Source organism: Carassius gibelio, chromosome B6, assembly GCF_023724105.1.
Source record: "Carassius gibelio isolate Cgi1373 ecotype wild population from Czech Republic chromosome B6, carGib1.2-hapl.c, whole genome shotgun sequence".
In the NCBI taxonomy this organism is placed as follows: Eukaryota; Metazoa; Chordata; class Actinopteri; order Cypriniformes; family Cyprinidae; genus Carassius; species Carassius gibelio.
Window position 1 is genome coordinate 21,438,445 of NC_068401.1, and position 14,307 is coordinate 21,452,751.

Consider the following 14,307-nt stretch of genomic DNA (forward strand, 5'->3'; position numbering starts at 1 on the left):
AACAAATTATATGTTGTTGTATTACTTATCAATATATAGTTTTTGACCAGCGAATGTGTGCAAATGTGATTTTTTTTTGTCCGTCATTAAAACGGCATCACATTACATTTTCATCTACAAGTTACAAACTAGTTTTTGTAGCTATATAGACGGAGCGCTCAGTTTTTCCTGTGGTAAAATGCATTTGGCCAAAATCGCATTTTATAAAAGATGAAATGCTACTGTATGCATAGGCTATTTAAGTGTTAGCTATATATTGTCTCAGTCAGTCAGACAGACATCCAATAAATAAAATATGAGCCTTTAAAGACATAGTGTTTAGTAGTACTTATTCAAACAACAAGATATTTATTTACCCTCCACAAAACTTTGTTCAGCTCAGCTGTTGTCTACTGTGCGGCTGCTGTGGAACTTCAGTTGATTCAATGAATATAGAGGGGGCGGAGTTATCAGCTTACTGACAGCTTGAGGATCGAATAAGATTTACACAAGCTCGTTTTAAGAACTTTCATTTGCTTAATATTTGTAAAACAGACAGACAGACGTAAAGGGTGACCAATAGCATTGATAAAAAATAAAAAATAAATAAAAAACACCACCAAAAAAAGGGCACTTCGGAGTGTAAGGGCAAAAAGGGCATGTGCTCCGCACAGGTTGAGCCCTACCTGTGCACGTGCCTGTATACTGTACAGCATGAACCTTGTAGTTGGGAATATTTTATTCTTCCTATAGCCTAATTAAATTGACCAGACTTAAAATTATTACATAATAGTCAGAATTATGAGACACAGCAAATTAAACAATAAAACTGATATTTTTTAGGTTAAAAATATAACACACACAGATATATCTAAACGGTTTATAAAACTTTTTATCTCCATAGAGGGCTCTTTTAACAACGACCATGAAAATTATGGCATGAAACGATGCACCAAGTAGCAACATAAATTGTTGTTATCTAATTATGCCTCTTGATGGCGCCAATGCACCAGCCCAGACAACAGTGTGGTACGACGTTCCAATCAAATATGAATAAAATGCAGTAGATAGATAGATAGATAGATAGATAGATATATATATATATATATATATATATATATATATATATATATATATATAGATAGATAGATAGATAGATAGATATAATTAGATGAATCCTATTCATTTTGTGAACTAAAATGCAAAAAGACGGAAATTATTAAAATGCAAGGTCAGGTCCCGCCCACATGTCCCCGCCCACTTTTCGCGCAGCGTCCAAGCACGGACTGAAATCCGACCGTGTGGCATTGGGCTGCTGTGTATTCTCATCCTAGGGCCGCTCATCATCCGGGTTCGATTTGCCCTAGAAACAAATGCAGCTCTGGTCCGATGACTTTATTATTCATTCGTTTGGTTTGACGTACCGAACTAACATATTAAGGAATATTAAGGGAAGACAGGCTATATTCTCAGGACTACCTGCGATCTATCGTACTCATGGCGAATCAGCAAACTGTCCTCTTCCATCCTATTCGTGATGTTTTGACATATCGATGTGTCGTTTGATTGTGCAACAGGCTCCCGCCATATATTCGTGCGGTTTATGGAGGCGATGGGGGATCAAAGGGAGGATGTGTCCTAGTGCTCCACATATTTTTGCTTGTGGTTACAATATAACCATTTATTAATGTTGTTCACTTTGAATGGTGCTCTTTGACATATACACAACTGGACAGCACTTCAGTTTGACGAGGTCATTTTTTTGTAGAGGTTGATAAGGGAATTTAAAATGGCAACGCAAGTAACGGGGAGGAAAAGAATTCCCAACCGGGAGAAACTATCGGCGGAGGATGATGCTCTCAGTCAAATAGCTCGCGAGGTAAGATTTCACGTGCTCCCATAGACATAGCTCTATCATGCTGCGCAAAATGTCGTCTTTTTACACCAACTACTGGAGGTACTAAAATGTAAAGTCTTAATGGAAATCCCCAATGATCTTGCTGAATAATGAAAGGGTTTTTGTCAGTTGTGCTGTCCTCCCGTTTCCAGCATGCAGAAAAATGACCACGGATATGATGACGCTCGTGTTCTTTAATGATGTGAATGGAAAACATTGTGCCCCTTCCCCTCCCAGTTGTAAAGCGCTTGTGAATGACAAAACACATTATTCGTCGCAGTCTGAATCAGGGCTTTGTTGCTAGCTTGACCTACATGATTGAAAGACTTCAGTCATAGGTCAATTATAGTGGTAAACAATTTGTCCCTCTACTAATAGCGTTAGTGCAGATGAGCAACAGCATCATGTTTGGATACCTGCACAGACGAAAAAGCTGAGAGAAGGTCCCAGACTGCTGACGTCAGAAGCTGCTGTCATGCGGCACATAGCCTACATCACACCCAGTAGGCTAAATGGCCCGGATAGCCTCAAGGTCCAAGGATGTATTTTAAAACACACAGAGCTCAAATTGTGCTGATCACTTAAATTCTCTGCCATATGGGATCCAGCATCGTCCTGGAATCGTTCGGTTTTCAGTTCATAATGAAAAACAGACTCAGGTGGCTTGGAGAGTGTGTGTCATAACTGCAGAAAATAAACGGTGCAGGGGTTTATTTGTACACATCTATTATTATTAAACAGTTAATTGATATTTTATCGTTAATTGAAGTCATATTATTCTCTCTGTTTCAAAAGATTTGTGTTTAGTGCCAATATTCTTTACAACAATATTCCAGTTCTCTGGTTCACTTAAATACCTCCGTGAACCTTTGGATCAACTGACCACATCTGGAAAGCATTTTGTCACTAAAGAATCCACAATTTTTACTAAAATGCTTCTTTCTTTTATTTGACCTTGACATTATCTTGATGCTTAGCTGGTGCCCTTAATAGGCAAACTCTCTGGGTGTGGTATGGAAATGCATCATGGACATTTAGTCTCCAGCTCCGGCAAAGGGATGGAAAGAGTAATGATGATTTACATCATTTGCCCTCTGGTCCTTGTGTTCTTGTAAAACTCTGTACCCACCCACTATTAATCTCACCACCCCTCTTACAGGATGAATCAGTCCCTAAAGAATAGAATAAACTCTACATCCTCAAATGTTTTCCTTTCTTTTTATTCTGCTTTCCCACGGAAACTGCACAATCAGCCATAATGCCAAAGGGAGAAATGAGTCAAATTTAAAGGAATGGTTCAATAAAAAAACAAATAAATTTGCAATTGTTTTTTTTATGTTATTTTACATCGTGCCATTCCAAATTCATACAACTTTTATTCTTATGTTTAACACCAAAGGTGAGTTATTGAAATACACACTGGGTTCAATTTTCAATATAATGAAAACTCAACAGACTCCACATAATTACCATAAAAGTAATATTAATGTCCATGTTGATTTGTGCACTATTTTCCAAGTTTTAATTTGCTGAAAACCATCACATCCACCATGCTTGTCCAATTCATGAATGACTGAATCGATTATTCACTTCGGTTTAAGCTGCTTTCTGGCTCCAAAAGAGTTTAAGAATGCAGTCAAGTCCGATCTTTTCAGTGATTCACCTGATCCAATTCACCAAACCTGAACAATTTATTCACTAGACTGATCTGTGCTCCACCCCCCCCCCCCCCCCCCCAAAAAAAAAAAAAACAAAACAATGGTAAGCCTACGTAGATCATAGAAACCACTGGTGCCAATGGTTTCTACCTTCTGCTTAATCTTACAATGATCTTGGAACATGCAGACTCAATGATCCAGTTGCAACAGTACACTTGAGACTATCAGTGATTTGCATTTGAAGCTACCTGTCCATAGTCATTATACGTAATTGGTGAAAAAACTGTAGAAAATAAAATCCTACAGGTTTAGATATAATGTCTGGGTGAACTACAGTAATCTTTTAAACACATACCTAAACTTCGTATTTGACAGGAGAGGCAGAGTGACATAGCAGCTATATTAGATTGCTCTGTTAAGGCATGAAGTAGGTGTGCAGTGTGATATGGGGTCATTAAGATGCTGGGCCACTACAGTATGTAGCACTTACAAGTTTCAACAGTAATCAGTATAATCAACATCTCTGCCAGCTGAGCTGCTTTTATACACCACACATTAGAGAACAGCCATGCCAAGGAAATGCATTACAGAACAGTCCACCTTTGAATGTAACGTGAATGTACTTTTAAATTGTAACATGAAGGATTTCACTCAAAGTAACCTTAACGTTTAAATGCAAGGTTAAGAAGGTTAGAAAACGAATTAATGAAATTGTTAAGTAATAACCTCAAAAATTACAATAAGTATTACATTAAAAATAATAACACTAGTAACACATGCTACTTGGGACCTCCTTATCAATTTTGAGGACTCATCTTACACCAGATGTCTAATTTTGCCTAAGGTTGCTACATACCGTGTCCTACCCAAATCATATTATAGTTCCAGAAAAATGGAGTGAAATGCATGCTGATTGCTTATAATCAAATGGATGTTTTTTCCAGCTCAATGATTGACCTCTTTCCAAGTCTAATGTATTTAACATGTCTTAGTTTCACAGAAGCAGAAATCACATCTCATGATCCAAATTTAACATCTAGCTCAGTCACAGCATGTGGAGTCCATTGGAACTTTGGACTCCATTCACATTCGTCTCTTTTTCCACTTACTGCCCTTGTATTTTCTGACTCCCGAGACAGAAAGCAAAAAGCCTTCCAAATGGCGCTCTTGATATGTACTTATGGTCTTGCAGACCTGTCGTGGCTCGTGTGCCTGTGAGACCGTGGAATGTCCAATTGGATATTTTAGGGATCTCATGATCACCCACTTTGCAGAAGCACTGATGCAGACTCTAGCGATTTTTTGCCGGACAGTTAATTTGGCATTATGCCAGCAAAGTTTGCATTTGGAGGTAGACCATAAAGGTTTAGGATGGCATCTAGAACTTTGTGAAGGTTTTGACAGTTATTATTGCAGAAGGGTTGGGTTTGTGGAGGAAAAGCTGCAGTTTTTGGCTCATCGAGGGAGGGAATTTAGCTGCCCTAGTAAGTGGAGAGTATTTAGCCCCTGCCCCACTGTAGCAACAGATCGGCCAGCCACCACCCACTGACCTGCATCCTATAAGCCTCTCCACAACATCCTGTGTTAATCGCCCCTCTAGGAGCCTCACTTTGTTGGCTGCTTTCATTGAAACTCCACAGTCATCTGAAATGTATTCCCTTTCAGGGCTACTGATGACAGTTTAACAGTGAAAGACCTCCAGTGTGAAGTGCCAGGAATGCAGAGGCAGTTTTTCAGTTAGTCATGCAGGGTCATATATCAGCCTATTCTGCTCTCTGTGGTGCAGTGGGAGGCAAAGCTGATGTTGTAGGCCATTGCGAGTGCGCGTGTGGGGTGGGGGGTGTTTGCAGTAAGCCTGCGATTAAGTTGCTGGGTAGATTGAGGTGAGGAGCAGACAGGAAGTGATGCGTTATGGGCCTGCATTGCACTCTAAAAGCAGATTAGTCTGGAGCAATACTCTCCATGACCGTCTAATCTCCTGCACTGTCACCTGGAAAACAAAAACAACTCATTCCCTATTGCTGTGTGTATTATATTTACTCAGAATCACTGTCAAACCACTTTATGTGACCATTGTTTAAGGATTGTTTATTTGCCAACAGTGTTGTTTCAGTACTTCATTTACCAACATAATTATGCAAATAAGGTACTGCCACAAATAAGATGACAACTTCAGAGCTGAAAGCAAATTGCTTAGTGCAATTTCCCATCTTGCAAGCCAGTTCTGTGTTTAACTACTGCGATCCAGGCATCTTAGAAGGGTAATTTAAATGTTTAAAGTGTGCTCAATTAATGTTTTACTCAATGAAACTCTAAAAACTGATCAGTAGAAAATATAGACAAACATTTATTTTATACAATTCAAAAAGATTCAGGCCCAATCCCAATTCTACCCCTTAGCCCCCACCCCCCCACCCCTCCGTTTCGCGCGTTCACATGAAGGGGTTGTGGTGTCCCGATTCTCTTTTGGTTGGAGGGGTAGGGGAAGGGCCAGGCAACCCTTAAAATGAAGATTTTTTGGGACTACACTTCAAACGAAGGGGCATGAATTATCTCGGCAATATGGCTGCCTGAGCGAACAAAAAGACATATGAATGGGAGCATTTTGGGCAATAATAAAGATTTTAACGTAAATTAATCATTTGTTTTATGTTACATTCAATTGTGAGTTCATATTAACGGTCATGTTACTCAAAGAAATGTTAGAAAAACATCGCTAATATTTGCTAACGTCATATCATTACAGACTGCAGAAAGAATGCTACCACAACATATTTTCATGACTGATCAGGGCGATAACCACCATAGACATTCAGGAGGGCTAGTCCCCCCAATAATTAGAAATCACTAAACCCTTTTCTCAAACATTGAGAGACAGACAGAGAGAGAGAGAGAGAGAGAGAGAGAGAAATGGAAGTTGTGTGTATGCACATCTGTGCATTTCTCTTTTTAAAGTGAGTTTACTTAAAAACAGTGATTTTACCCTCTCGCTGCTGGAAAATATAATGTAGCGATTCAGTATTTAAACTGATTTAATAAAAGTCGTGGGGCAGCATTGACAAGTTTTTCTCCTGTGTGAGCTGCACAATTTCCGATATGCTTGTGTGTGTGTGTGTGTGGGTGTGTTTTTGTGACTTATCAGGACACAACTCTGTATAATGACATGGGTATGACACAGGTATTACAAAGAGAGGGTGACTTTTTCAAAACGCTTATAAATCATACAGAATGAGTTTTTTGGAGAAAGTAAAAATGCACAAAGTTTCCTGTTTCTACAGTATAAAAACCATTACGCATAGCATCTGTATTGACAGTAATTGTGTTGAAAACATATACAGAAAAATATACACATACAAAATATTTAATTACTGTGTAATTACAATAGAATAATGATTCAGTTTAAATCACCTTTATGAATTGAATAAAAACAAAACAAAAAACACTATGATGCACATTCTTTATACATCATTTTGTAAATGTAGAGGTGAAAATAGTATAATTTTATGTAGAAAAGTTAAAATGCGATCTTGTTACGACCAAATAGCGACTTGAATGCACCTGACCTCATAATTAATTATCATCTGGTAACAACCTTGAAAAGGTTCTTTTTTTGATAGTTTTTCCTGAAATATCACACACAAAACCGTTTCCAGTCCACGCAAATGCAAACACACACACACACACAAATTTGTGATCTGGGTGAAGTGTGACTCAGCATACTTGATATTTAAATTAACCCCTCCGCAAGACTGTGGAGGAGGAGGACAGCTCTTGTTGTTTGTTCCATCAGTCCCTATGCAAAGTTCATTTTGCAGTCTTGCTCCGAGCCACATATGTTAAAAATGGCTGTGAAGTGCAGGCTTGTTTGCTTTGGAGCCTAATCCTATGTGTGCTCATGGTCTCCAAAGACACCCAGAGTATAAGTCAAAATGTGCTGGGCCTACACAACTGCCTACTTCATTTCTGCCATGTGGACTGCATATCAAACTGACTCAATGCTGCCATGCTAGGAGTCCTCTAGAAATAGATCAAGACTGTATCAAGGCTATGCGATTTTGTTATTGCATTGTCTAATTGGAAGAGAGTCTATTTTGAGTTGGTCTGCCTGGGAGCAGATTGTGAGATAAAGTTAATTCACATGGGGTTGCCAAAGCATGAGTTTGATCTCAGATATTCATGAGTTCCACTGTGGCAATTTGAATAAATTATACCTCTCTTCCTTCTTGGAGCTCTGTGAATGACTGCAAGAAATTTGCACATGCAAATATACACACCAACAGTCCCAAAAACACATCTTATAGGCTCGTCTTGTAAGTGCAAGTAGTTGAATGATTAATCTATAAAGATTAAACTCTTTCTAATACTACTTATGTGGTATGTTGGATTATGACAGATATCTTGCTTCACACAGCAACATATGATAAGCAGCAGCATGTCAGTGATAAAATTAGAACTCCAGACTGCACAAATAATTTAAAAAGTAAAAAAAAAAAAAAAAAAAAAAATGAGTTAATTGTTTGATATATTTGATTATCTTGATTGTTTTTTGTGTCATATAAACATTGCTGTTTTATAAGTATTTCTGCCTATTTGGGGAAAAAAGTATCATTTAACGATCTTAATTTTGAATCGGACATAACTGAAAAATGACTCGATTAATTGAGGAAGTCAGTTGTAATGTGTTTAAATCAAACCATTCATATGAAAGTTTCATTAAAAAAAGAACTGGTTCTTAAGACCTTGAATCAAAGATCACAGCACCCTGTGTTTGCTCACTTTAAACTTGCATTATGTATAAATAAAACTTTTATTAACTGAAACCACATGCGGATGCATAATTTTCTTTTATTTATTTATTTGGTTTGGTCACATATCTATAATAATAATAATAATAATAATAATAATAATAATAAAAATATATATAATAAATAAATTGTCCTGGAAAGAAATACAGCATAATTATTATGCTTTTAAGATTTTTTTGTCAGTTGTAAGTTGTCAATTGTAGGTTATTGATATTTTTAAGAGAATAATTTATGTTTACCAAGGCTGAATTTATTTGATCAAAAATACAGTAAAGCGTAATTTAGTAAAAGAGCAACATTTATTTGAAATATATTTTTTGTATCAGTGTCTTTAATGCCATTTGATTAATGTGAATCATGCCTTCTAAATAAAAATATTGATTTCTTTAAAATTGCTTTATATATCTTCAACAACCCAAACTACTGAATGGTACTGTAGCACTGAATGGTCCCTTTGCTCTTATGTGAGTTCGCAGAGTTGATCTCTTTCCTGGCACAGAAAAAACCTAGTTCGTTATGGCTCCATAGGGAGGCCTGTGGGGTCCTGACAGCTGAGGAGGAAAGGAACATCTGTCAGATTCTGCCACGTTCTTGCTTGATCTAGGACAGGCACTCTGTCTTCTCCTCACAGAACCTCAAATCCCTCTAATAGCAGTGACTTGTAGCCTGTTTTTACAGAGCGGTGTTTAACGAAACCAGAAACTAAACATTAAAACTCAAAATATAGCTTCCCCAGTGAGGGAATCCAGCCAGCAAAAAAAAAACAAAAAACAAAAAAAAACAGATTGCACTGACTGCTTTCATTTTTTTTTTTTTTTTAGTTGAGCATATCTGAGAGAAGATTTAGTGCATTAGAAATCATTCATGTGACAGCTGTGACAGACAGTTAAGCTGGAGCCTTTTATCATTAAAGAAGCTAAATATTGCATTAGCAGTAATAATGTCATTTCTCTATACAATGTAGCTCTGCAGTAACTAAAACCAACCAAAAGCACTGGTCTGAAGTGGAGAATGTACACAAGTCTAGGATGACTGATAAGGCACCAGTTTATCACATACACATGTGTCTCATGCTGAGTCACTGATCAAAGGCTTTTGACCTGTGGAGTCCACTGGCATGTGGATGCGTTTAGCCTGTAACTATTCTTTATTGGTGCACCCCATACGGAAGGAAAATATATTTACCAATATATTTCTTAAAATATATTGTCATATATTGTAATATATTATTTTCCCTTTTTATTTTCTAATATATTATATATTTGAATACATTTAACAATATATTATTGATACATATATTATATAATATATTGCAAAATATACAAATGATTGCCACTTTCAATATATTGCAATATATTGGAAAAAATAAATATATATCAGAATATATGCCTAATATATTACATGATATTTTCCAATATACTGCAATATATTTTTGTTTCATAAGGGACTATTTCAGCTGACATTCTGGAATGGAAACTTTTGGAATTACATTGCTCAAGCTATGGTTGGGATTGTTTGTTTCTTTTTTAATATCGGCTATTAGCTTCTCCAGCCTAAAACTGTTGTTTAACACACACCATATGAACTAGCTGGGTTATTCGTTTTCTGTTACTTCTGTTAATATTGATGATGACCATACTCCATATGGATTATTAACATGATTATACCACATGTGGCTGATATATCATCCACTATTTGATTTTTTATTATTATTATTGCAATCAGCAGCTATGCTTTTCTGTTTGGTTAATGTATCAAAAGCACTTAATAAATAAAGGACTTTTATTTTGACAGTGTTGCGAACCTTAGCGCCTGAATGTTTTAGCTCCCATTCTTCATTTTCATTAGTTTATGGTCTCTGTTTCAGAGAGAGATAGAACTGTTAAGCATTTAAATGGAAATGGTAATAATAGCACAATCAAATATACAGTACTTCAGTATATCTTTAGTTGGGTTTCAGCACTATTCACAATTAAAGTGCATTAAGTACAAAATTAGTTTCAATTTAGCAGATTTTAAGTATACTAGTTTAGTAAAAGCACAATTGCAGGGTGTTTTTATTAAGTACATGCATATGTACATGTATTTTAAGCTACACAAACACAAACACACACATAAATGTAAATGTTTATTGCACATGCTTATTGGATTGAACAGACCTTAACTGAAAACAACGCTACCTCAGAGGACTTCAGTATTAATATTATTGCAAAATTGTTGCAGTGTTTGTCTTGATGCTAGGCAGACTATTTTTATGTTTTTTCTGTCATTTCCATTTTGCTTTGTCCAGATAGTCTGTGGTAGTCAGTAGCTTGTGGGAGTTGCTCGGCTGAGCAGTGTGAACTCTCCAGTTCTCGGCATGCTGTTGACAGGCCAGTGGACGTGGTTGGCAGGATCTAGGGCAGAGGCTTGTCTGAAGACCCTTATTCAATGAGTTGTGACTTGTTCAGACAAAAGAACCAGAGCAGCTTTCTAACAGTTTTTTTGTGTTGCTTGGTAAGCTTGTTATTCTGACCAATGTGTCAGAGATTTAGCCAGACTTCGTACAGTGCATTATACATGCTGTGTATGTCTACAGTATATGGATGTACAGAAAAACTGCAGACAATAAAGGTCAATTTCATTTGAGGTATTACAAAACATGTTTTCTTTTTATAATTACAAATGCGACATAATAAATGGGCATTCTTCCCCTCAAATAATAACAGTGGCTTTATCTTAAACACCCCTGTTCTAGACCAATAGCAAGGTCTTTGATTAGGCTCTCAAAAAATCATTAAAAATAAGTAATGACAAAATCTATATAGTGCACTACTTTATAAATGACTTTCTCTCTCTAACCCAAGGAAATGCTTGGGTAATTTGTTCACTATTTTGTAACGAGCGATACATTGAAAACACTGCCCCCTAGTGAGTCATAAATTATCACATAGTTTCAATACCAAAAACAAAGCTACCAACTTCTGTTTGAGTGACTTGCAGAGAAATACTTTACACCACAAAACTACTAAAATATTGTGCACAAAATTTATTTAATACTGTTAAGGTTATTTTTTTCTGCAGATTGAACACTTTGAATGCAATGTCTGTTATGTTGCTTTTCTTTAGAAATGGAAAATATTCATTTTAATTGTGTAAACCTACGTACTTGTAGTGCATCAAGTGTTAGTTCGAGATTTGTGTTAGTATTCTGTTTTCTGCTCATTGTTATGAAAAAACAACAACAACATTTACTCTGTTTTAAAGATGTCGTATGACATTGCTAAAAAGAACATTATGTTGTGTGCTTGGTGTATTTCAATGTTTATGTGGTTTAATGTTCAAAAGCACTTTATTTTCCAAATAATGTACATTACTGTTGCTCCTCTATGCCCTGATGTTCTGAAACACGTTTTTTTTTTTTTCTACAAAGCTTATCGTTCCGAAAAGCGAGGTGTATGCTTTTCAGCTATCCGGTGCATTGTGATTGGCTGAATACCTCAAGCATGTGACGGATGTGTTATGCCCCTTAACATACTGTGATGCCAGCACAACGAGACAAATCCAATAAAACCCATTATAAACGAGGCATTTGTTGCATCTAGTGGGGACATAATTACTGATTATAATGAGAATTATAATTGAGAATGGGGCGGCTGGCAGCGTGGTTGACTCTTTAACTTTTATAAAGAATATTTCTTTGGATTTGAGACTTTTGTAGTAAATAATGTAATATGTTTTAAGCAATGACCTATTTTAAATTTCAAGTACAAAGGGACAAATATTAAATGAAATTAAAAGAAAAATAATAAAGGGACACATTAAATATGGGTTCACTTGCAAGAGTGATAAATCTAGTTTGCGGTTTCTACAGCAAATTATTGGCTGCCAAGAGCTTGTTGCCATTAAAATTCAAGAGACTTTTATAACCCAAACATTACAGAAGCTATGAAGACAGGCCTATGTTGTGTTTAAATTTCATGTTAATATTAGAAAAATTGCAATCTTAGATTTTTAGGGACATTTATTGTTTCTGCACAAACACTACTGTAGAAAATGCATAGTAAGTTTAAGGACCTCTTAAGAATGGCATTTTTATGATGATAAATAGTAAGCTATTACAATGTTTTACGTCATTTGTGTTGCTGAGCAACCTTTTTTTCTGTTATCCTTTGGGTTTCACTTGTTGATCGGAAATGGCAGCTTGGAGGCAATGAGTGAGCTATTCCTTCCTGGCACTGCCTGTGTGTGTGTGTGTGTGCTTAATGATTAGCGATTTGAATTGAAATCTTGTTTGTGTTTACAGCTTACGATATTACAGTATATTAATGACCCTTATTATGGTTATATAATTATACTTATTACACTTTCTCTGGACCATCGTGTTTTTGTTTTTTTTCATAGTTAAACCATTTTCTTGACCAGTAGAATAGTAATTTCTAATGGTTCTTAATCTTGTTGCTGCTGATCATTGCTCATTTCCATGGGCCTTCCGCCTCCTCATATCTGCCATTCATCTGCAGTTGAAGTCAATGATTAGATTAAAACTACAGTATAATGGATAAATCAATGGAAGCCTGTGAATTACTTAATTTGATTACACTCCAAGAACTCTCCTCAACTTCAGTTTTAGCTTTTGCTGTGCATAGAGCTCCATCAGAAAAGGTTTCTGTGTCATACTGTGTAGCCTTTCTGGTACAGTAAATAGTATATATGACTTTCATATTGAATAGAAATATGTAGATGCAAGTGCATTTTGTACATGTGATTTATCTATTTTTAGTTTATATGTTTACGCATATTTTTTTCTCTATTTGATTTGTTCTGACTCTGAATCCCTCTCTTTCTCTATATCTTTCTTCCAGGCAGAGGCAAGACTGGCCGCTAAACGGGCAGCCCGGGCAGAAGCTCGAGAAATCCGTATGAAGGAATTGGAGAGACAACAGAAAGAGGTCAGGAGATAATCTGTTTGGCAGACTGTTACAGTTATACTGTTTATTCTTAGGATCTACAAAATGGCCTGTAAGGTTCTACTTAAGATGATAACTACTATATTTCACACTTGCACAACATGTAGTTCACTCTTTATTTAAGCAAAAGCATACAAGCAAGAGTGCAAGAACTTATATTTCAAAAACAGTATGGCCAGTTTTCTCTCTTTTTGCTCTGTCTTTTTACTATGTCTCGTTCCGCCCATATTTGCAATAAATAGTTGTTTCTTTCTTTAATGAATAAGTGTTTTTTAACAAGTCAGCATAGTGAATGATTCAATCACTCACTTATAATAAACAAAAAGTGACAAAAAAAGAACAGGTTTACAACATGACAAGGAATGAGAACCTCTGACCTTGAATGATGTGAATTCTCTTTATTTGTCATAAATCACTTCAGGATTAAAGAACAGTACCACTCTCACAACTGAACTGGAACAGAAACACAGCTATTCATGATTTAAACCTTTAAACCTTCTAAACATCTTAAAGTGCATGAGTTGTGAAGCAGTGAAAAGAGTGTACAAATATTCTTGTGTTTCATAAGAAGGTTTTACTAAGCATGTGGAAAAAAAGTGGTGCGCATGTGATCATGGATCATTGTGTGTGTGTTTTGTGTGTGCGAGTGTGTGTCTGTGCTGATGTTTACCTTAGAAAATAGCTACTCTTTAATAGTAAACTGAGAATCTGATATGAATGTATCAAACATTTCATATATGTATCGATTTATATTTATGACATAATCCCATTTAAAGATGAGTGTCAGTGAGTCAGTGAGATTTTAATTGAAAGAAGTCTTTAATTAAAAAAAAAAAAAAAAGCTTTACTGTCACTTTTGATCAGGTTATTCTGGCTGAATAAAATATTAGTATTTGATGTTTTTTATTAAATAATAATAAAAGAAAATGAAAAATCTTAATGAATCCCAAATTTCATTGGTAGTATGTGTCTAATAAAAGTCCAGTCAAAGACTCTTTTAACCCAATTCTAACATAAAA

The 14,307-nt window shown here is 36.0% G+C and overlaps 1 protein-coding gene across 18 annotated transcripts in view; it reads left to right on the forward strand.

The window, feature by feature from the left end:
- Positions 1–1,235: 1,235 nt before the first annotated feature.
- lrrfip1b (leucine rich repeat (in FLII) interacting protein 1b) overlaps positions 1,236–14,307 on the forward strand; it is a 42,221-nt gene continuing 29,149 nt past the window's right edge. For 8 of the 18 annotated variants that reach the window (XM_052559022.1, XM_052559016.1, XM_052559013.1 and 5 more), the window contains exons 1-2: positions 1,243–1,858; positions 13,184–13,270. In XM_052559022.1, coding sequence (XP_052414982.1) covers positions 1,769–1,858; positions 13,184–13,270 — 177 coding nt within the window. In that variant the 5' untranslated portion in view covers positions 1,243–1,768. Of the gene's footprint in view, positions 1,859–13,183; positions 13,271–14,307 lie in introns of all 18 variants that reach the window. The other 10 variants (XM_052559023.1, XM_052559026.1, XM_052559029.1 and 7 more) reach the window with 4 other exon arrangements.